At 32.4% G+C, this 23522-nt stretch overlaps 1 protein-coding gene and 1 long non-coding RNA gene across 4 annotated transcripts in view; one reads left to right on the forward strand and one right to left on the reverse strand.

Moving 5' to 3' along the window:
- cdm (importin-13-like protein cdm) overlaps positions 1-23522 on the reverse strand; it is a 144606-nt gene that overhangs the window by 43446 nt on the left and 77638 nt on the right. For all 3 annotated transcript variants that reach the window (XM_085818532.1, XM_085818531.1, XM_085818530.1), the window contains 3 exons: positions 21544-21593; positions 21003-21104; positions 9357-9504 (listed from right to left, as the gene is read on the reverse strand). In XM_085818532.1, the coding sequence (XP_085674658.1) occupies positions 9357-9504; positions 21003-21104; positions 21544-21593 (300 nt within the window). The remainder of the gene's footprint in view (positions 1-9356; positions 9505-21002; positions 21105-21543; positions 21594-23522) is intronic.
- LOC118190152 (uncharacterized) lies at positions 411-17751 on the forward strand. Its single transcript, XR_004758371.2, has 2 exons — positions 411-930; positions 17293-17751. It is a non-coding gene; the product is annotated as an uncharacterized LOC118190152 (long non-coding RNA).

A 23522-nucleotide genomic window follows, 5' to 3' on the forward strand; every position in this document is an offset into this window, starting at 1 on the left:
ATGTAAGTTTTTAAGTTGCTTCGTTTTTTATGTTATAATACATTCTCTTTAATTCTATAAACAGACATAATTTCTTGTTCAGTTACAAAGTTCCGCTGTTCAAGTGATATAATTGCTGTGTCGAGAATACCGACAAATTTGTCAATCGGAATTTTTTCGTTTTCAATAACCTCTGTCACTTTCTTCGCTATCGGAAGCGAATTATAATGACGAGGCATTTGATTTAAATCATATCAAAGACGAGATGAAATACTACATTGAGTAAGCAATTATAAGCCAAATAAAATAAAAAATCTGCCCTTAAGATAAGGATAGTGTTGCCAGATCAACTTCCAATTCAATGCACGCCGCCGCAGCGTTAAAGATAAACAAAGTTTAGATAAACAAACGTTAAAGTTAGATAAACTTTATCCATTTTTTGCAGCAATTCCACTTTTTGTTTAATGGACTCCGAAAGATACTTTCGCTTTGTATATCCTTTACATATTAGTAAATATATATCGGAAATTCTATTTGACATAATCGAAAGTTCAAGCTTACTTTTATAAAATTGCTCTAACAGTCTGCAAAAAATAATAAGCTGGATCCAATTCGAAGATTAAGGAACAACGCAATCTGCAAGATTAACTGAAATAGATAATTAGATAATTTTAGCTTAGCTTATCCCGTCCGTTATACATTAAACGCGCATTCGTAAACGTATTTTGTGCACGCGCACACGCAAATTAGCAGCGGTAAAAGTCTTACGCGCATGCGTCAACGCGACGCATGCGCAGAAAGTTTGTAGCTTTGAGGTCTGGATTATAGATCATTCCGGATTTTGGGTGTCCGAATTAACGACTTTTGACTGTATTGTTTCTTATTTTTTGTTTATCAATAATTTGCTGCTTCTTAATTCAGTTTTTCAGTAATGGAATTTTATTTGTCCAGGTAAGTAAATGTTGTAAGTTAACTTCTTTTAAGCTATAATTGTTAACTTAAAATTTAAGTTTGGTAGTGCTAAAATTTTTATCGTTTGAAGTGAAGTTTGGTTTTTAACTTTTAATTTTTGTTCAAGAACTTAAATTTACCTCTTTTCTTTCTTTCTTTCTTTTTTTTTTTTTTTTTTTTTTTTTTCCCCTCTGTTTTTTGAGGTTGTTTTGGTTAGACTATTAAGGTTATTTAACTTTCAAAGTTTTCTGTTTGTTACACTAGTTGATGTGTAAATTTAATTAGTTTTTGTTTAATGTTTACCCCTTTTTCTGGTAAAGTTTATAAATCCATAATTTCTGACTCTGGTGGTAATGCCAGCTAAAGGCAATGACAGGTAATGCCAGTGTCGAAGGAACGTAATTTTTAAGAATGATTACTCATTTGAATAACTGTGTAATTAAAGTATTTGAACAGTTATAAAGAAAAACCTTTTTGTATTTGATTGAATTGAAATGTCAAGTACTAGATTTAATATTCAGTACTTATAATTTGTTTAACTGTGATGAAAGTTATATAATAGAATTGATTCAGTGCTTTGTGTTAACATTAATTTTCCAACAAATTGTTGTTAGGGAAAAACACAGGGTTCGTACACATTTCTGCACACGGAAATTAAGGACTTTGAAGGACTTTTAAGGACCATTAATGAAAAAAATTAAGGACCTATGAGCAAATGGGAACTGAATAAATTTAATTAAAAATATTATTCTATGCCTTAATTTCACTTTTGTAATATCATCCTAAAAATAAAACAGATCCCTAAGTAGTATGCATTATTACTAAACATGAATTAATGAACATAATTATTAATAAGTTTGAGAATAAAATAAAACTCCATGCAGTTTACCAAGTAGCATTAAATATTTTACATTTATAATGGGTTTGACATATTTGAAAGAAGATATGTGACATTTACGTTTTACTAATACCGTAATTTCCGGAAGAAACGCCACGGCGTTTACATGTTTAAAACTTAAATTTTCAGCGGGTGCGGCGTTTAGGTGCTCTGAAAATAAAATATTTCCTATGATGGTCATTGTACATAGTTTGGATGGCCTTGTCACTGTGCATAGACTGGTGCTGTTCCCACACAAAAGACCACTCAGTTGCTTTTTGCGAACATTATTTTGTTTACGTTCTTTCCCTTGAACGGACCTACTTGCCTTATTCACCCTAAACGAGATCTCAGAACAATAACTTTCTTCCCCCTTTCAAATCAACATTCTCATCAGTTTGAATAGTCTCTCTCCTCTGTGATTTGATGAATCTTCCAGGACCCATCCTCTCCCCACCCCTGCCTTTTCTGCAATTTTTTTCAAAGGCGGACACGACTCCAACTGCCTCGCAATAACGAACTCTGACGTATTTCCCCTTTAGCATGAATGGATTTTTATTGGCATTCTGCCAAATACAGATCCCATCAGTTTGGGTACAAGTACTTGTTGGATAGTTTTTAAGTAAGAAGGGAGCGGAAAATTTTTGAAAATGTCTCTAAACGGCACAGAAGCTATACATTTCTTACATTTAATTTATTTTTGAGTTATGGTTTCATTTCATGCATTTTTCTTAACTGGTATGTCATATATCAGGACGATGTCACGCGCAATTTAATCTATTGCGGCGTTTACGCTGATGTGCGTTTCTGTGTAATTTTAATTTTTTTCCCGCCATTTTTCTCGAGTGTGGCTTTTACACTGATGCGGCCTTTCTTCCGGAAATTACGGTAGTTAGCTTTATGTGGATTTTTTTATGTCTCATTTTGTCACATACTTGGTCAGTCTAGAGGAGAGGTTCTCAACCGGTCGTACGAAAGAAAAAAATAGGTGGTATACAAACAAGCAAAGTATTTTGAGCTATTTATTTCAAAACAGTAAGTGGTAGCAGTACTTTGTAATAGTGGTACTAAAGGTTTTCAATTTTTGTTTAGATGGTACGTTAGTCAAAAGGTTGAGAACCGCTGGTCTAGAGGTTTAGTAAATAGCAAGTAGATTTTATGTCAAATGGCATAGGTTAAAATGAGAAGCAAGATCATAATCAGCATCATTCATAACAAAAAACTGAATGTTATCACCGCTGCTGCTTGTCTAGAGAGAGCTGCTGATTAGAACAAACCTGAAAGGCTTGATGTAGGCACGGTTGGCAAGTGCTGAAAGTTAATTAGGCTCTGTTTGATGCAGTTAGTGTCATAGCTTTGTGTAGAGTTCCAGGGGTTGTAACCCAGTTAATATACTTTCAGGTTCCAATAAGCCATTAAAGTACCAGAGGTGTTAAGTTGTTTTGCATTATTTTAAGTCTCACTAGATGCAAAGAATAAGTTATACTTGAATTTCTACATTTTTGTGTTTTATCTTGTGATCACAGTGAGTATTAATGAAAGGCAGTAACTCGCTTTAATATGTACAGATGTAAGCAGTTAGTTATAAATAATTAAATTAGGTAAATAGTTAACCTTAGTCATTACGGATTTACATGGCCACTATTAAATTTTTTAACAGTATTTGTTAAAAAAGGCCTATTAAAATCAAAATCTAATAAAATGCATGTAATTTAAGACACTGATTCTTAAAGGATATTAAAATAATTACGCATTGAAAGCTACAAAACATTTATGTTTTGTAACAACAACACCCAACAAAATATTTATCCATCATTTTAATTTGAAGCCTTCCCAGACATTTTGTCTAGTTCATATCGATTTCCTTCTCTATTTAAGCATCTTTTCTAACAATTAGAGATTTGTCTGAATATGCAAACCAATGCTCTCACTAGTTTCTGCGTGCTTTATCTCCTAACCTGTCAACCTCTCCACAATGTACCTATGAGGGTTTATTTGATCTGGTAAAAGTTAAATAGTCCAAAACCCCCGATAGATGTGAAGCAAATTATCACTATGTCTGAAAGTAACTACAATATCAGACAAAGGTTTAAATAAGCCTCTTATTTAAAAAGAACAAACATAAAGGCATGTTCTGATGCTTCAATTACATCTCACGGTGATGTAATTAAACAAGAACAGTCAAATTCAAACTAAAAATGTGGACTAGTGGTCAAAGATTATAAAACTTAATTTTCATTTAATCTGGCTCAGTAATTCTATCATATGAGGAAACAGAAATGGAAAATTATACTAAAGGCTGAAATCATAAACAATTGTGTAATTTACATAATAATAACTGCACATATCTTTGAAGAATAATTTTCTTTATGTATTCAGTTTCTTTCTTCAGCATGTTTCCTTTTCATTTTAGATTTTTTGGATTTAATTGAGGATTTCTGATTCTGTTTTTCTAAAAAACACTAAATGCATTTAGAATGTATAGAAAACATGACTAAATTAATTTCTTTAGTAATGTGGATTTCAGAAGAAATATGAAATACATATTGTAAAGGCCAGTTACAGAGCTGGTGTGGCAGAATCTTTAGAATTTAGTGACACACCAAAAAACAAAATCTAGAAATGGCAAAACTTTTAGAATTTAGACAGGCATTGGAAGCAGAATTTAGAAAGGCACTATGTAGTCGAATTTAGGATCCAGAGATTGCATCAGATGGGAAAATGCTTAGTGCCAGCTCTGTGTATTATGCATTAAGACATATTAGATGGATCTTTTAAATTGTAAGTTTTCAATTTCTTTATTAATTAAAAAAAAAAAACACCTTTCTATAATGCCTGCCCAATTGATAAGATTAGAAGCATTTTTGATATTTTCCATGCTTGTGTCTAGTGAAAAGTAGAGAAAATAAAGGGAAGATAAACATGTTAAGAAAAAGATTCTAGTATCAGGAGTAAAACATTCAAATATTATGTCTTCATTGTTCTTCCAGACGTTCTCCAAAAAGTAAGAAATTCATTGGAAACTTTCTGTAAAATACATCCATTACGCGTTGATACCATGGAGACATTTTTCATTTTGTCACATATTTATCGAATCTTCTAGAATCGTATGTCTATAAATCTTGCCTTCAAATCTTTCTAAATTTTCCAAGCTGCAATGTCAAAAATACTACAGAAAAATTATCCCAACCAATTCTGTAACAGCAAAAAGGCAGAAATATTTTCGGGGAAAAAAAAAAAAAGAGGCAAAAATGCAAAATTAATTTTATAGAGAAAACTGATGCATATTCTGAGAATTTTGAATATTCTGAGAAAATTACATGGGAAATATGCTTACTATGAAAAAATTAAAAACAAGATATTTTTAATTAATTACATAGTTAATTTTGTTTTTGCTAAGAGATGTTTCATAAATTATGCTTTATAGCATTATACCTTGTTTATTTTTCAGATACAAAATATTGTATAAGTTGCCAAAATGAAACTTTATAATATGACAGCGAAAATAAAAATGTTTTATTTTAATGTTATTTTTTAAATGTAATTCCAATATATTACATATAAAATCTATCAAAGTTATGATGTTTTAAAAAAATCGTCGAAAAATTCTCAGATTTCGGAATTAAAAATTTTCTATAGAAAATTATCTTAAAATCGCCAAAATGTTGATAAGTCGCCAAATTTAGAACCATTTAATAAAAGAATTCACATCCTCAAAAGCAAAAATTGTTTAAGAGCTCTTTATTGCAAACAATGAATTTCAAAATGCTTATGTTTCACTTCTTGCTTAGGAACTCGAGTATCCCATCATATTAGAAATAGAAACAAATTAATACCCATTATCCCATTCAAAAGATAACCATATACGTCAGTGAATCGCCAAAAATATTCCTCTAAAATGCTAATTCACATTCAAAATGGCAGCCGTAAAAACAGACAGAAATTTCAGATGATTAAATTTAAGAACCTGGTTTTGGCCAAAATTAAGGACTTTTAAGGACCAAAAATCGATTCCAAAAAAATTAAGGACTTTTAAGGACTCTTAAGGACCGTACAAACCCTGAAAACATTCCTATTTTCAGAATTTTATGAGAAATTATTTTCTTCTCTCTGGCAGACAGTGTCCATGACTTTTTCTTGTCAAATGTTTGACTATATGGATTATATATTTGCAGGGGTGAAACTGTTGGCTGTTTAGCATCTCCATATGTAAAATTGAATCCTGCTGATTTTCTGGCCAGGCTAGCTCAGAAATGTGTTTACTTTGCTATTCAGCAGAGGGGAGTTTGACCTCTCAGAACTAGCCTTGAAGTACTTCATTTGCAATTAAGGAGAGGAAAAGAGGAGACTTTTGGAAGCCAGATAATCCTTTTGCCCGGTGAATCTCGGGTTCGCACTGAGGAGGCTGCTGGAATTGGGCCACCGTTTTTCCCTCACTTATCGCCAAGTTCAAGGTTTCCGCCAACTGAAGAAAAAAGTCTGTGCAGGTTTTTTCAGAGAGAGGCAGCTGCTGGAATCGAAGAAGGTTCATAATTGCCTGCCGTGAACAAGCAATGACGTCACCTTTGAGCTGCAGACCATGGCCTCGACACCTCTGGATCCTCCCGAGGAACCCAGGAGAATGATTGGACCAGGAGCGGCTGCAGTGCTCCCTATAATTTGTTGAATATAACTTTTTTTTTTTTTTTTCCCGTTCTAGTTACAGCCTCTGTTTGGAATGGCTTCATTTTTGTCTGTGTGTGAACTTCCTCCTTTGGCATTCCTCCGGGTTGCAACTGCACACTACAGTTTTGTTTACAGTTTAAAGTGCTTAGTGTCTAATTTGCTGTGTCAGCGGAAAAAAAAATGAATGATAAAAATTTTTACCCCTCCTCGGTGTAAACCGATTCCTTGCTTACTTATTTAGTACTTAAGACATGCTGAACCCTACAAAATCTGGGTATTTAATGAGTTCCGGTGTCTGCCAGCCTGAAAGGTGTAATTTAAAAAATTTGATTTTCCTTGTTTTTTTCACAGTTGTGTGTTTGTGTTAAAGGAAACAGTTGTGTAGGCCCAACAATGGTATTCAAAATAGAATGGAAGGTATGCTTTATATTTTGTAATATTTAAAATAATCCACCTAGAAGATGCCCACTACAATGTAACTTTTTGAAATAACTCTAATATTTTAATCTAAATAAATGCTTCAGATTTACTTTAACTTATTTGTTTGTTTTAATTATTTACTAGTTATATACTGGACTATAAATTCTTCTTTAACTGGGTTTTCATTGTTACTTCACAATGCAATTGAATTTGTTTCTTTATTGTGTTATCTATGTTGCTTCAATTTTAGTGATACTACATGTGTTTACACGTTACACCTTGTTCAGTACATATTCTATTTGACTTGATAAACTCTAATTATGTTCAATGAGTAGTTTTTACATTTATTTATAGTGCTAATAATATTTATAAGTAACATGGTGTATATATGTTACGGTGAAACACCGAAATCTGGAGAATGTCGACTTTCACCGGTGAATGTCATTATTCACATAGTCTCTTGGTGTATGTCTGAAATATTTTACAAATACTCTTATTTCTGACTTACACCGGTCAATGTTGACATTCACCATATACTAATGGTGAATGTTGAACATATAACAATATTATATTTTCTTCTCCATAATTCAGTCGCGAATAAACGCACTTGAAAGTTGAAATAAGAACTTAAGAACATGAGAACCTAAAACACACAATACATTCAAAATGAGAAAGAAAAATAATAGAAGTTAAAAACTTACTTAATTATACAGTACGTTTTAAATGAGAAAATAAAATAACAGTAATAAAAAACTTACTAAATTGTATGATTCAAATTTTATTTATTGCAACAACTTAAACTATTATGGCACTTTATGACCTCTCTTTTCGACTTTCACCAGAGCATATCTGTGATTGTCGACATACACCGGTGAGGGTCCGAATATAGAAGAATGTAGTGAAATATTCAGTCTTTCACCGACGTATTTGGTGAATGTTGATATTCTCCGGTGAAAGTCGACATTCTCCAATTTCGGTCTTTCACGGTAACATATATATATATATATATTTACCAAATGACTTATAATTTTATTTTTAAACTATGTTTTCTTCCCAGTTGTAAAGTGAACATTCATAAAATAGCCAATATTAGTGTTAACATGCATAATTAGTTTTGTACTAATTTTGCTGTATACAAATTACTCATGTATAGACTAAATAAATAAGTGATACTTAGATCTTGATATTGAATTCCGCAAGGAATTTTAATAAGCATAAACAATGACATTTTGGAATTTTGTAAATAGAAAGAAAAAGTAATTTCAATTAAAAAAGAACATTCACATCCTAGCTCTTAAAATTTTGATTCTGCTTTGTTTAGACTGTATATATATTAATATGCTATAGATTTTTCATTTCACAAAACATGATAGAGTAGATAAAGCGAACACACTCTAAGACAACCATTTATTTTCAAATATATAATTTTGTTTATGCTTTGAAGAAGTAATGACACATAATTACTTTTATGTGCTCTCAGTTCAAATTTATGTTATTTGCAGTAAGCTTTGAATTGTTTATTCTTTCTAGCCAGTTCTCAAACACAGGTATTTTAAGCCAAGCATTTTGGAAGGTTGTTCCAAACTATTCTGTGTTACTCTTATTCATATTTTATTCAACACGGCAAATAAGCTGACTTAAATTTCGTAATCCTACTCACAGAACATCAAAATATGAAACAAAGTAATCTATGAAATAGACAAAAATACCAGCTACGAGTTCTAGTATCGAGAGAATATGCTACACTCGACAATGTATCACTTGTTACCAACTTTATTTAAGGCTAAATAAGTTACTTAATTATTATTAACTAATTTTGATACATACATTGCATTAACATATATGAATTTTATGATATATTAAAATAATTTTTAAGAAGTAAAACTTAGCATAAGAAAAATAATGGGGTAGCAGAAAGTTCACAACATAGCATAAACATAAATTTTAGTAGCACAGGTTTGTCAAAAAACAGCAAATTTTCGAAAAATCACATGATCTGGCAACACTGTTTTAAATACTTGAGTAGAATACAAATAATACAACTGGGAGTTTAGTTGATTTAATTCTAAATTATTGATTCTAAAAATAAAATAGCTCAATTTTAATCATTTCAATAAATGATATAAAATGAATAAATATTTCAAGGAACTTCCTTTAGCCTTTCTAGTTAAAAATAATCAATGGACTAATCACTGCTTTGTGCTCTCTGTTCAAATTTAGAATAACTTGCTTAATAGCAAAGAATTTATGAGAAACTGGTAGCACATCTCTTGTTCAGCTTTCCAAATAGTAGTAATTTTTGGTTACATTTCTCTTAATGAGACAAATCAAGTTACTACTCTAATTCAATCATTTAAAATGAAATGTTTACATAATATTGAAAACATAATAAGTATCACTTCACATTTAATTTTATAAAGTTTTCTTTAATTATGATTATCATATTATGAACTAATTGTTTTACCTATAGCTTCCATAGTGGCAGAAATTATTCTTATATGCTGCAGAGGAACATTTCTTAGGTGAGCCATAAACATAGGTAGGTAACATGATTCTTTTACATCAACACTTTCAGCAATTTCTTTAAATGCAAAAAGACATGCTTCCAGGTACTGGAATTCAAAAGCATATTAGAAAATTGGGGGGGGGGATAACAGCTATTTCTAGAAAAACTTTAAAAAATTTATACATGAATAAACCTAAATTAAGATTTTTATCTGGTCATACACAATTTTGTAGATGTTAACAAAATTTTGATTTCATGAATTTGTCAGGAAACTACTGGAATCCCATGGCAATTCCTACATGGTAGCAGCTACATTAATTACTTATGAATCTGCATATATTTATTAACTGTTAATGAAGAGACAGAGCTTTACAGATGATTCTTCTACACAGTCTTATCATAACAGCATGATTTTTACCATGACATCCCTTTAATGAGCAGTTGCTTAATTAGCATAGTTCTGAACACAAAGAATAATGTCTAAATTAAAATTCCTGTTTATGATATCTTATACTGGGTTTTATTATATTTGGACAAAACTCATTACATTTGAGGCTAGAGGAAACTTTTTAAAATTGGCCCATCAACAGAAAATATATACAGCGCTGGCCAAAACTGTGGACGCTTTTGGAAATTTTTATGTTTTTGAACTTTGTATGCTTATAGAAAATGTTATGTTTCTCAAAATGCAAACTTGTATATATCATTTTAAAGAGAATTTATTACTGAATTCGATACAAAACACAAAATTCAATTATTTGCAATACAAAAAATAGTTATATGTACTTTAATATAAATAAAAAACAAAGTTATGAAGTGGTTTGTAATGTCTACCTTTCCTAGTTAATCACTGTTCTTGTTCTGAAAACCAATCAAATGTTAGTAACTGCCAGTAGAAGCTAACATCATGTTTACACTTGAAACAATTCATTATTCTGCTTTGTTCTGTAGAAGGAGGACCTGTTTCTTATACACTGCAATTAGAAGTAGGAATTTTTGTAAAAATTTTTAATATTTAGTCAAGAAGCAATGACATCAATTAAAAGAGTAGATTGGACACCTAGAAAGAGATGTAATATTATTGTGTTACGAGAAAGTGGTCTTTCCTATGCTGAAATTGCAAGACAGGTGGGTGGTTCAGTGACTACATCTGGAGTCTGAAAGTTTTGTTTACGATATCAGGAGACAAATTCAATAAAAAAAACAAAGAAGGAAAAGGCTGAAAAAGGTGCACCACATCTATTGATGACAGAAGAATAAAAAGACTATGTCTCCAAGATAGAAAAATGTCATCAGCGGCCATCAGAAGTGATCTGAATGATGCTGGTGTTTCTGTCAGTTCAAGAACAATCAGGAGAATATTAACAGATGTTGGACTGAGAGGTAGAATTCCACGAAAAAAGCCTTATCTTAATTTTCAGCAACAGAAAAAAAAAAAAAAGACTACAGTGGGCAAAGGAACACATTAATTGGACAGATGATCAGTGGGCACAAGTTATATGGAGTAATGAAACCAAGATATCGTTATTCAGTAGTGATGGGCGAAAATATGTAAGACATAGAATAGGAGAAGAGCTACATCCTGACTGCATTCAAGCAGCTGTGAAGAACCCAGTTAGTGTTATGATTTGGTCATGCATGTCAGCAGATAGTACTGGTCGCCTTCATGTCATCGATGGGACACTGAATGCCAGAAAATACATTGACACTATTCTAGAACCAAAACATCTACCTTCCATCAAAGATTTCTTTCCCAACAATGCTTCATTTATTTTTCAGCAGGATTTTGCTCCTTGCCACACGGCCAAAATATCGAAAGAGTGGTTTCGTACAAAGAGCATTAAATTCTTGTCATGGCCAGGAAACAGTCCTGACCTCAGTCCTATCGAAAATTTGTGGCACCATTTGAAAACTCTTGTCCGAATGAGGTGCCCATCAAATAAAAGGGAACTGATTGAGGCTATAATTGTTTCCTAGCATCATGTAATAACGAAAGAAGAGCTTAAAACTCTTGTCAGCTCAATGAAATGTCGATGTGAAGCTGTAATAAAAAATAAAGAGTACCCTACTAAGTACTGATAACTCACTGCAATCATCACTATCTAATGTATATCGATAACTATTATCGTTTAACTTTTTTTGTATTGCAAATAATTGAATTTTGTGTTTTGTATTGAATTCAGTAATAAATTCTCTTTAAAATGATATATACAAGTTTGCATTTTGTGAAATGTAACGTTTTCTATAAGCATACAAAGTTCAAAAGCATAAAAATTTCCAAAAGTGTCCACAATTTTGGCCACCACTGTATATTGAAAACGAAAGACAGAATAATGACAATCGTGTTTTTTTTTTTTTTTTTTTTTTCCCCAAATGTAGAATATAAGAATTTTGTTCTGTTTTCACAAAATAGGAACAAAGTTCCAGAAAGTGAATTCTGTTTTCTACTTTCTCCATGGAATAGCTGTTTTTATTAGATTAAGCATCCTATTCTTTCTGCTGAGTGAGTCACTGGCAAGCAAGGAAAGGCATTTTCGGATGGTTGACTTATGCCGGACTTGTTTGGTGAGAGTTTAAAATGTTTGAATGAGCATTTCGCTGCATGCAAGATAGGGACAGTCATCCGATTTCTCAATGTGAGGGACACTAAAAGATTGTGAAATTCAGAGAAACTTGGGAAGTCTTTGGACCCAATGCAATGAACTGCGATGAGGTGCTGCAATTCAATGAAGGACATAAAAATGTTTATGATAATGAACGAAGAGGGCACCCACCTCTGATTGATGATGATTTGATTGCAGCAGTTTATGCAAAGCTTATGGAGAACAGATGTTTCACCCTAACAACACTTTCCCAGGAATTTCCTCAGATTTCCAAGTCACTTCTGCACTAGATTGTGTCACAAAATTTGAAATTCCAAAAACTGTGTGCTTGGTGGGTACCTCACAATTTGACACAGCAGCAGATATTTAAATGTCAGGGCAGTCAGATTTTCTGACACAGTACAGGGCGATGCCTTCTCAAGCCAGATCGTGACTGGTGATGAGACCTGGGTGTGTCATGTAACCCCGGAATCCAAACTGCAATCAATAGACTGGAGGCACACATTCATCGCCAAGACAGACAAAAGCCAAGCCATTAATTATGATCCACAAATTGGTACGCACAATGTTGTGGTGTTTTGCTGGTGGATTTCATGGTACACTCAATGTGGCACGTTATTGCAAGATGCTTAAAAAAACAGGTCATGCAGTATAGAATAAGCATCATGGCATGCCTTAGGATGGAATTTTGCTTATTCATGACAATGCACAAATGCATGCAACATGCAACAATGCCTTATGGAGTTATGATGGGAAGTTTTTGACCACCAACCCCTACAAGCACAGATCTTGCACCAAGTGAGTTTCATCTTTTCAAGTGCTCGAAGTCCTTTCTTGCTGGCAAGGAGTTCCAGGACGACAAGGTCAGATCCATTCTTACCCAATGCTTGCAATCACAGGTGGCATCGCTCTTTGACAAGGCCATCCAAACACTCGTGCCTTGTTACATTAAATGCTTAAACAATGGTGGTTCCTATGTCGAAAAATAGTTTGATCGTTGTGATTAATTATGTAACAAATGTTAGTTCCAAATGATGTTTCCTTTTTTTTGTGAGTTGTTACGCAGAACTCACTTTTTGGATTACCCTCATAAATAAAATACAGCATAGAATAATATAATAAATACGATTTATCACATTAAGTGGATTAAATGAATTATGAATGCAGGAAGATGAATTTTGTGCAAAGAAGTGCCCAAAAGATAAATCAAATAATGTATTTGCAATATAGCGAACAGAAGAAGTTAAATTTAATGAGTATCAAAATTCAGCATTAAAAAAAATTGACTTTAAAAAAAATGCATCAGGAGAATTTTAAGTAATGTTAATATGCAGAAGTAAATGCAAATGGCAATGAATAAATTTACCCAGTTACCATAAACATGCTTTAAGTGTGTGAACAAGAAAACAGAATTGATAGTAAATTCTAATGCATTTAATTTATAATTTTATGAGAATTAATTATATCTTTCAGCAACATTTTGAAAGATTTGACATAGCTCTTTGTGAGAAAATAAATTTAACAGCAAACTACTTTGGCTTTACAGTGTCTGTTTAAAGCAGGAATAAATATGTAAATATTAAATAGCAAATAATACTTCATGCAGTGTCTTCAGGTACATATATAATATGATAAATTAATATGGCTAATAGCAAATTCGAGTACAAGCAATTATAAATAAACATTTAACATTCTAACTTAACACAAAAAATACGATTATGAACCAGTGAACTAATTGTTATACAATAAATTTCACATAATAAAAGTTGTATTTGTATAAAAATGAATTCTTAAATCTCTTCAAAATACATTTCAGACTGCATCCCTGTCCCCAAATTGAAGTTTCATGTTGTACTCATTTTTTCTCCCTTCCTAGGAAGCAACTGCGATTTTTAGGAGGAAATAATCTTAGCTAGTATACTTTTAAGAATAGTATCTTCTGACAATTTTTGCTTGAGCTTTGAATATCTGCAAACAATATAGTGTCATATCATGATTTTCTACAAAATGCCATCTAGACATCAGTGTCACATCATAAATTTTTACAAAACACCATCTAGGTGTTACTAACAAAAATGTGTTATTTAATTTAAAACAAGAGTTACAGCTCACTGAAAGCCCCTTAAAATTTGCCAGTAAATCTGATGATCAAAATGAATCATTGAAGCAACAGGAAAAATAAAATAGCAGATTAAGCAACTCATGGAATCAGAAATACCTATTGTTATATGTATACAGGTTTGTAATGGATTGAATGCACAAAGCATTGATGAAAGCTTGATGAAAGTTATTTTCCCAAAAGAAACTCTTTAAAGTTCTGAAACTTTTCACAAGCTCTTACATAAGCTTGTACCAGGACTTAGAAGAGAAGGGCTAGCTCATAGAGCTTTTCCCCCCGAAGCAGAAAGTGAGAAGTGATGGCGTACTCATGATGACACTGAGCGCGGAGATGCAATTCACAGCTTGGAAATTAGCATTTTTGAACTAGCGTTTAAAATGAGCTGTGTGTGAAAGATAGCTAAAATTTGGAAGAGACAATGTTACTGCTGTATACATTTTACACTGAACCCTTAAAAAATTTAATAATACTTACTCAATTTTAAAATAATAGATAAAATGTGCTACTCTTTTAACATAAAGTTTCGTGAGTTTATTATTATTATTATTATTATTATTTGCAGGTTTTTTATTTAATGCACGTTTATTTCTAATCATTTCTTTATCTGCATGCTAACTGAGAGAATGTTTATACTGCTTCTAAGATAACTGTAATAGCAGATATTTAAATTTACTCAAAAAACAACTTTATATTGACATAGTTTTAAACATACATGGCAAAATTTCTGCTAATCTACGTTTGATTTTTTGCCTAATTGTAAGTTTTACATTAGCATATCTCTCTTCCGATTCAATATAATAAGAGATATTTTTTAAATAATTTTGTAGTTTATACTTACATCTATATCACAATTTAATAAATATATGTAAGAATGTTACCTTAATTTTGACAAAATAGCTTTACTCACAGTACCTAAAACAGTTATTTAATTTTTCAAAAGTGTGAGTAAAGCAGGCAAGTCTTTTTATGCTAATTACTTTGATGTTTTATACTATTATATTTTATATAGAATGATAATCTAGCACAAAATTGAATCAATAATAATTTCCAAAGGATACATAGGAATAACTTTAACAAGTACTTAACAAAATTAGTTTGTTAAGTACTTGTTATTCTTGTTGGTACTATTCATAATACCGGAAGATATTATCGATTAACTAATAGAAGTCAGATGCTATTTGATTTCCTGTGAGGAGGAGCATAGCTTTGCGATAGTTCTTGAAAATAATGTTTTCGCTATAGGGACTTTTTGTCTCTCGTTTCCCTTGACCATTAAATAATTCGGTTTTAGTTTGTGACAGAATTTGATTTCTTCTGAATCTCTATTTAAAACCTCTTTAATAATATCAAAATTTAAAACAGTTCCATCTTCTAAAACAAATCCTTTATCTAAAACGTGGTTTCTCAGTAATTTGAGGCAGAGCGCGAAATGAGACCTCTGATTAAAACAAACTGCACATTTTGAAAAAAAACGAGAACTTGGTCCAGTTTAGAGTCATAGCTGAGTTTTCAATCTATATGCATTCCGTCGAAACTGAGAACGCATATTTTTTCTACAGAATTCAAATATTCGCCTCTTTCCTTCTTTAGAGTAAGAACATCACTTTGAATTCTTGGACTACACTAAAATTTAGCACACCATTTCTTTAATTTGCTAATACTAGGTAAAGGAATTCCAATTTTTTCTCAATTCCCCCCCCCCAAAAAAAAATCATAGCTTTAAGATGACAAAGCTCTTATGACAATGAAACGTGAAATATATTCACTAGTCCACCTGATTATTTCCTTCTTTTTCAGCAATGCATTAAACTGCGTCTTTATAAAAATAGGCTTTAGACATTTTTCCAAATTCTCCGATTTGTGCTCCCTCCCCCCCAAATTTCACTATTTGAGATTTTAATTTCTGATACCAATTTCTGTCTAGATGTCGTCCACCTTTTTTGCCGCTGAACAAACATTCTAAAATTTTTCTTTTCCCTATTTTTCAATACTTAATACAATTTTCTAAAGATATTATTTTGTTCTTCAAATTATCAATGCATTCTTCTTTATCCTTAAAAATAGGGCATTCAGGAATATCTACATTTTCATTTGTGAGTTTTATTTCAAAATCATTGACATTTGATTTATTATTATCATCATAATTTACTTTTGGCACAGCATTCCATTTCAACAGTTTCTTTTTATGGTTATCCAAATAAGCGGTCGTTCATATCATCTTCATAAACATTGCATAGAAAACGTTCGCTGCAGATTTTTCCGCTCTTCACATTAATAGAGTCTTGTCTTTGACATTTGTATATCCATTCTTTCGCCAAAAGCAAATTCTCGTTCGGGTCCTTTGGTCCCATGAAATAAAATATCCAATCCTTTCATACTTCTGTAAATGCTACGGCACATTACTACAGCGCAAAAAGCCATATTACATAAATGATACTTACAATATAGAATTTAAAATAAAAACTGACTAAAATTATATATATATGTTACTGTGAAAGACCGAAATTGGAGAATGTCGACTTTCACCGGAGAATATCAACATTCACCAAATACGTCGGTGAAAGACTGAATATTTCACTACATTCTTCTATATTCGGACCCTCACCGGTGTATGTCGACAATCACAGATATGCTCTGGTGAAAGTCGAAAAGAGAGGTCATAAAGTGCCATAATAGTTTAAGTTGTTGCAATAAATAAGATTTGAATCACATAATTTAGTAAGTTTTTTATTACTGTTATTTTATTTTCTCATTTAGAATGTACTGTATAATTAAGTAAGTTTTTAACTTCTATTATTTTTCTTTCTCATTTTGAATGTATTGTGTGTTTTAGGTTCTAATGTTCTTAAGTTCTTATTTCAAGTCTCAAGTGCGTTTATTTGTGACTGAATTATGGAGAAGAAAGTATAATATTGTTATATGTTCAACATTCACCATTAGTACATAATGAATGTCGACATTGACTGGTGTAAGTCAGAAATAAAAGTATTTGGAAAATATTTTGGACATACACCAAGAGACTATGTGAATGTTGACATTCACTGGTGAAATTCGACATTCTCCAGATTTCGGTCTTTCACCGTAACATATATATATATACTATTTTAAATATATACATTATTAGAAAACAGATATATATGATTAAAATTAATTTGGGATATGTAATCTCTAGAAAATCGTCTCGCAGCTGAATGAAACTAGTTTTAAATACGGGAAATCAGAACAGGTGCATCAAAGTGACGTCAGATTACTGCCTGTTAAGTCCCGCCATTAGGCTCACGACGGCGAGGAGTCGAACAAAGGAATGAACTAGCCCTTTCTATTTATCCCAGGCTTGGACAGTCTTCTCAAGCACAATCAGCAGTTATCACTTCAAACTACTAAGAACATTAGCACAATGCAATATGAAGCATATCTAAGCAAAGTTTGCATGGGGTGTTGCAACTCAACTCTTGCTGAGATCTGATGGCTGAGTAACGTCATCTCGAACTATGAACTCTCGCTCAGAGATCGTACGAGAACTCGGAATGGAGAAGTCGCACGATGCGTCTTGCCAAATTTAAACCCTTTTCATTATGTAAATATTCTGTAACCCATTTGCGTCTTCATTAAAATATGTTTGTGTAAAGAATGTATTGATCATTATGGATTATTCCCTTCAAGATTTTCCAGATAGATACACAGAGGAGATCAATTCAACCAGTGGCCCTGGCAGAACCCATTGGGACAAGGTAAGTAGTTTTGTTTTACCTTGATTAATTAGAATTGTAATTAACAATAACGATAATGATAAGAGAAATAAATAATACTATGAGTATCTCTCAATACTGTGGACTAAATAGAGATCTGATGCTCTCTTTGGTCTTATACAGTTTTCTCCAGCTGTCCAGAAATTTCCAGTTCCTATGATTTCTCAAAATCTACAGTGAGTCTACAATTTCTCAAATCAATCCTTGTCTACTGCTGGAAGGCATATACAGTTACAGTTTCATATAGGGCCGGATACAGTTAGTTACACATGAATTCGACAAATAACAGTTATGCAGGGATTGGATCAAAATGTCGCCAAAATTAGCAACTTTTGATGATTTCTTGCCAAATTTTGAAAATTTACCAAAACTTACAAATATACAAAATTCATAACAATATAATTAAACACTGTTGCTAACACTACAATGATCTTGGCCCTAAATCACATTCCAAATTACATTTTCAAATTTTTAATTGGAAACTTAAATTTATATGTACAATGTAAGAAATTCTAATTTTTTTAAAACCAAAATTCTATAATCACCATTCCAATAAAAAGCAAATAACGAATTTTAGTTAAAAAACCAAATAATGAGTGAAATTTTTTTAAATTCCAATCATGCTGCAATAATTCATTTAACAGTTATGTTTTTAGTAAAAATAATTTTTCAATTTGAAGGAGGGTGATGAATTAATAACTTTTTGCAAATAAGCTCCCCCAAATCGCAAAAAAAGAAAAATAGCAATGATGGAATGAATTACATATTTCAACCCAAACCAAAAAAGTTAGAATAATAAATCAGGAAAAATTTTTTAAAAATTAATTAGGAAATTTAGAAAAATCAAACTTGAACAGAAAATTCTAGGATAAAAATTTTAAGTGTTTCAACTTTATATAGTCAAAAGTCGTTAAATCGGACACCCATAATCCAGAATGATCTATAATCTGGACCACAAAGCTACAAACTTTCTGTGCATGCGTAACATTGATGCATGCGCGTAAGATCTTTACGGCTGCGTATATGCGTGTGCGCATAATGCATTTACGCATGCACGTTTAATGTATAACGGACGGTATAAGCTAATTATCTATTTCAGTTAATGTTGCAGACTGCGTTGTTCCTTAATCTTCGAATTGGATTCGGCTTATTATTTTTTGCAGACTATTAGAGTAATTTTATAAAAGTAAGCTTGAGCTCTCGATTATGTCAAATAGAATTTCCGATGCTGGAACTCCCAAAGGATCTACAAAGCGAAAGTATGTTTCGATGTCCATCAAACAAAAAGTGGAACTGCTGCAAAAAATGGATAAAGGCATATCCTTTGTTTCTCTAACCATTCCGAAATCTGTTTATCAATCGCTGCTCTGGGGGGGGGGGGCACGGCGCGCAATGAATCGGAAGTTGATCTGTCAGCACTATCCTTATCTTCAGGGCAGATGTTTTTATTTTATTTGGCTTATAATTTCTTACTAAATGTAGTATTTCATCTCGATGTACTCCGTCTTTGATATGATTTAAATCAAATTCCTCGTCATTATAATTCGCTTCCAACAGTGAAGAAAGTGACACTGAGGTTATTGAAAACAAAAAAATTGCTCTTGCAAAGTAGTTGCAAGCGCGGCAAGGGTCTGAGGGGGCGGATTGAGAGCAGCTAGACGTCTCTCTAAAGCATCCCAAATGTGCTCGATAGGATTCAAGACCCAGTGATCGAGCTGGCCACTCCATGCGCATAATTGTTTCCTGTTGAAGAAAATCATCTACGATGTGAGCCCTGTGTGGTCTTGTGTTATAGTCCTGTAACAGGAAAGCATCACCTATTGCCCCGGCACATGGGCGCATATAAGCATCAAGAATGTCATCTCTATAAACCGGAGCATTCACGGTTTCCGTTGGAAAGACATGGAGGTCTGTGCGTTCACCCAAAGAGATGCCACCCCAAACACAGACACTGCCTCTTGCGTATGCATCTCTTTAACGGATGTTTGGCAGATGATAACGGGTTCCAGGTTCTCTCCATATCAAATAACTCCTAGTATCGCTTCCTAGACTAAACCTGGACTCATCCGTAAAGAGAACAGCCCTCCACTGATCAGGCGTCCAGTAGACATGCTGTCGTGCCTACTGCAAACGGTCCCTCCTATGGCGTGACGTGAGTGGCACGCAAATGGCTGGTCGTCTCGCATACAGACCACCTTCGTGAAGCCTTCCACGCACAGTTGAAATTGACACCAACCTTCCAGTGGCTGCAGCAAGGGAGGATCTAAGAAGAGTCGGAGTAGCGGTTCTATTCCTGCATGCACATAATGTCAAATATCAGTCATAGGCGCTCGTCGTAGCAGTTGGCCGTCCTTAGCTTAACATCCTAGATGCCGAATCTGTGGTTTGAAATCGCCTCCAAAGTCTATGAACCACAGAAGGACTCACATTTAGCCATCTGGCCACTTCTGTTTGACTTTATCCTGCCTCTAGTCTCCCAATGGCTTTCCATCGCAGTTCTACAGGCAAATGATGCCTGGAGGTCATTGTTACGAATTGACTATCTCACATTTCTGATGTCACTATCACAGTAAAATATGTGGGCTTGCTCTCAAACATGGACTTTTATTCTCCTTGCAGATGACGTATTCCGAGTGCAGCGCCACTAATTTACATATTGCAGTTTTACTCAGCTACTCTTACTTGGCAACATATTCAAATTTTACATGGTTTGGCTTATTTTTGAGGGAGTTATCGCTATTTTTGTGATTTTTCCCTTAATTTATGATAACCAGAGTATAATAAAAAAGGAAGCAAATACTTGACTTTTAAACAATATAGCTACTTCATGAACCATCAACTGAAAATTCATTTTCTGCTAGTTTTGAGGAAAAGCTTAGTTAAAATTTATTTACATATATTTTAAAGAATTTTTTGAAAAAAATCTCTGCATTCATTTCATTTTATGGAATCTTTTGACTGCATCTTTTCACAAAGAATATTAAGTTAAAATAATTAAAAATATTTTTCAAAATATCATTCATCAATTTATTAAACTTGGTTCAAAGAAAATAATTAAGAGATTTAGTGATATTTAGTGAAGAATAGATCAATTAAATTCAGCATGAAAGTAAATATCACTAATTTATTGTACCTGCCACTGAGAAGGATCATTTGCAGCAGTTGTAGTGGCGATGCTCAGATGAGCCATCAAATTGGCTAAGGCACTTTGCCTCAAGATGCTATAACAATACATCTGAAAGGGAATTTTTGAAATTATTACAATAGGTTGCAATAATTTTTTCTCATATAAGAGCTTTTTAATCATTAAAAAGAACTTAATAAATATAAACAAAACTTAGTATTGCTGTGGCATTATTTCAACTCCAAAGATACAGCATATTTTGATATAAAAATAAGAAAAAGCATCCATTTGTCCTTTAAAATGCTTCTGATATGAAAGATTGAGGAAATGCATTAACCTCTATTATTAAAGAAGACCAGCAAAACTGAATTTTGTTTCATTATAAAGTTTATTTTAAAATGTTTCTGATTAAAAAATACAGAACACACTGAAGAAGATTGAAGACTAAAGATATTTTAAAACATATTAAGTCTTTGGTATACAAACTGAAGTGACATGAAACTAAATTTAATTTCATTTTAAAATTCACATTTACTAATAATTGACTTACTATAGAATCACCAATGTCTTGACGGTAACAGCGAAAAGATTCTTTTTCCTCTGGAAAAATAAACAAAGCCAAAAAAAAAAAAAAAAGAAGAAGAAGAAAAATTATAACTCAAAATTTTTGACTCATTAATAATAAATATACTACTTATATCAGTGGTGGGCTGCATCACCAAAGGAAACTAGGTACAAAGCAAAATTGTTATCTCTTGTACGACAACCGCCTATGATTCCAAATAATTTTAGTTTTAGTGGAAGGCGGTCATCTTAGAAAAATGAGATTCAGTACCTATGTTATTAGTGCTCTAAGAAATACTGTTTCCTTTTGGAAGTGATTGCCACCAAAGGAGTTACTGTACTTTGAATAGAAAGACTGATGAATAAAATGAATAATACATAATGTGCTCTGTTAAATGTAAGAAAATCAGCTGAGAAGAGGAAATTAAAGTAATCCTGCCACAATAAATACATTTTTAAATATCATAAAAATAAACAGTTAATTAAAAACATTTCTACAGGGGGGGAAAGAAAAAAGAAAAAAAAACCCAAGGTTAGAAAAACAGACTTTTTCTCCATTTGTAACCTGTTAATAATTTTGAAACTTTATAATACCCCCCCCCAAGAATGACAAGTAATGTTTTATATTTATACAAGAACATATGATGTAAATCTAACTTTTACATTTATTTTTTATATTTTTTTTTAAATCTAATGTCCTGAAAGATACAGCACAGAGGTAACTGTGCTGTGTGGACAACTGTGCTGTGTGGTTGAGATACCGACAAATGATAAGTGGCTTTACAGCTTACTAACACATGCTCTTTTATGATTGTTAGTAAGAAAATTAAAATTTCTTATGACCTATTACTAATAAAGTGATTAAGGAAACAGGAAAAAACTACAGGTAACCCCCAAATAACACAGTACTTGAAGAACACGAGTTTCAAAGAACTCGTATACTTCCCCCAATTGCATGGTTTCATACTACACAATTTTCAAGTAATTCTAGTAGTCCAAAGGTTGACTCCTTTTCCACAAGGTCACTTACTTGGAGGAATAGGGAAGAAGGATTCCCCTCCGGCGGTGAAAATTTCCGGGTGCATTCCAAGTCCATCATAAGATCTAATTTTCCAGAAACTATCTAAAGAACTTTGAGGGTGAAATCTGATTAGAAATACCCATGTTACCTTGTTTTAACTCATTTGACTATGTATAAAGTGCAGAAGATCTTCAGTTTCAAATTTTTAATATTTTCAATCAAGTTTTTTGTAAGTGTTTAATCAATTAATTTCTAGTTTTTTTTTTTTTTTTTTTTTTCTTTTAAATCCTTAATTTACAAAATGTCTGCAGAAAATCAAAAGATAGTTCGAAAAAGGTGTACAATTTCACTTGAAAATTAAAAAAAAAAAAAAAAAATTTGGATGGACTAAAGAAAGGAGAAAAATTATCAGCTGTTGTAAAGATATAGAGCTTGAATGAGATTACTAATTATACAATAAAAAAGAATGAAGAAAAAATAAGATAGTATGCATCAATAGTACCTTTAAGTGTTTAACAAAGTTTCTGTTCTACAAATGTAAATATTATGAATACTGAGAAACACTTTCAGTATGGACTGATGATTGTGTAAATAAAAGAGTGCCTTTGAGCAGGAACATTATCAAACAAAAAGTGCAATAAGCATTTACAAGAAGGCCAGCAAACTACCACAGAACAACAATCGCAATCATTTTGTGCAAATAAAGGCTGGATGGAAAGGTTTAAAAGCAAGGCATTCTCTACACAATATCAAGCTACCAGGAGAAAGTGCTTCTGCAGAAGTAGAGGCTGCTCATCAATTTACAAGAGAATTGCACAGAATTGTTGAAGATGAATGTGATGCAGCTGACCAAATTTTTAATGTGCCGACGAGACTGGTTTAAACTCGGATAAAAAAAAATGCCACCTCATATATATATGCAGTATCCATTAGTTCAACACAGC

The sequence above is a fragment of the Stegodyphus dumicola genome, chromosome 6 (assembly GCF_044657685.1).
Source record: "Stegodyphus dumicola isolate Sdum_Otavi_A_Nest chromosome 6, ASM4465768v1".
In the NCBI taxonomy this organism is placed as follows: Eukaryota; Metazoa; Arthropoda; class Arachnida; order Araneae; family Eresidae; genus Stegodyphus; species Stegodyphus dumicola.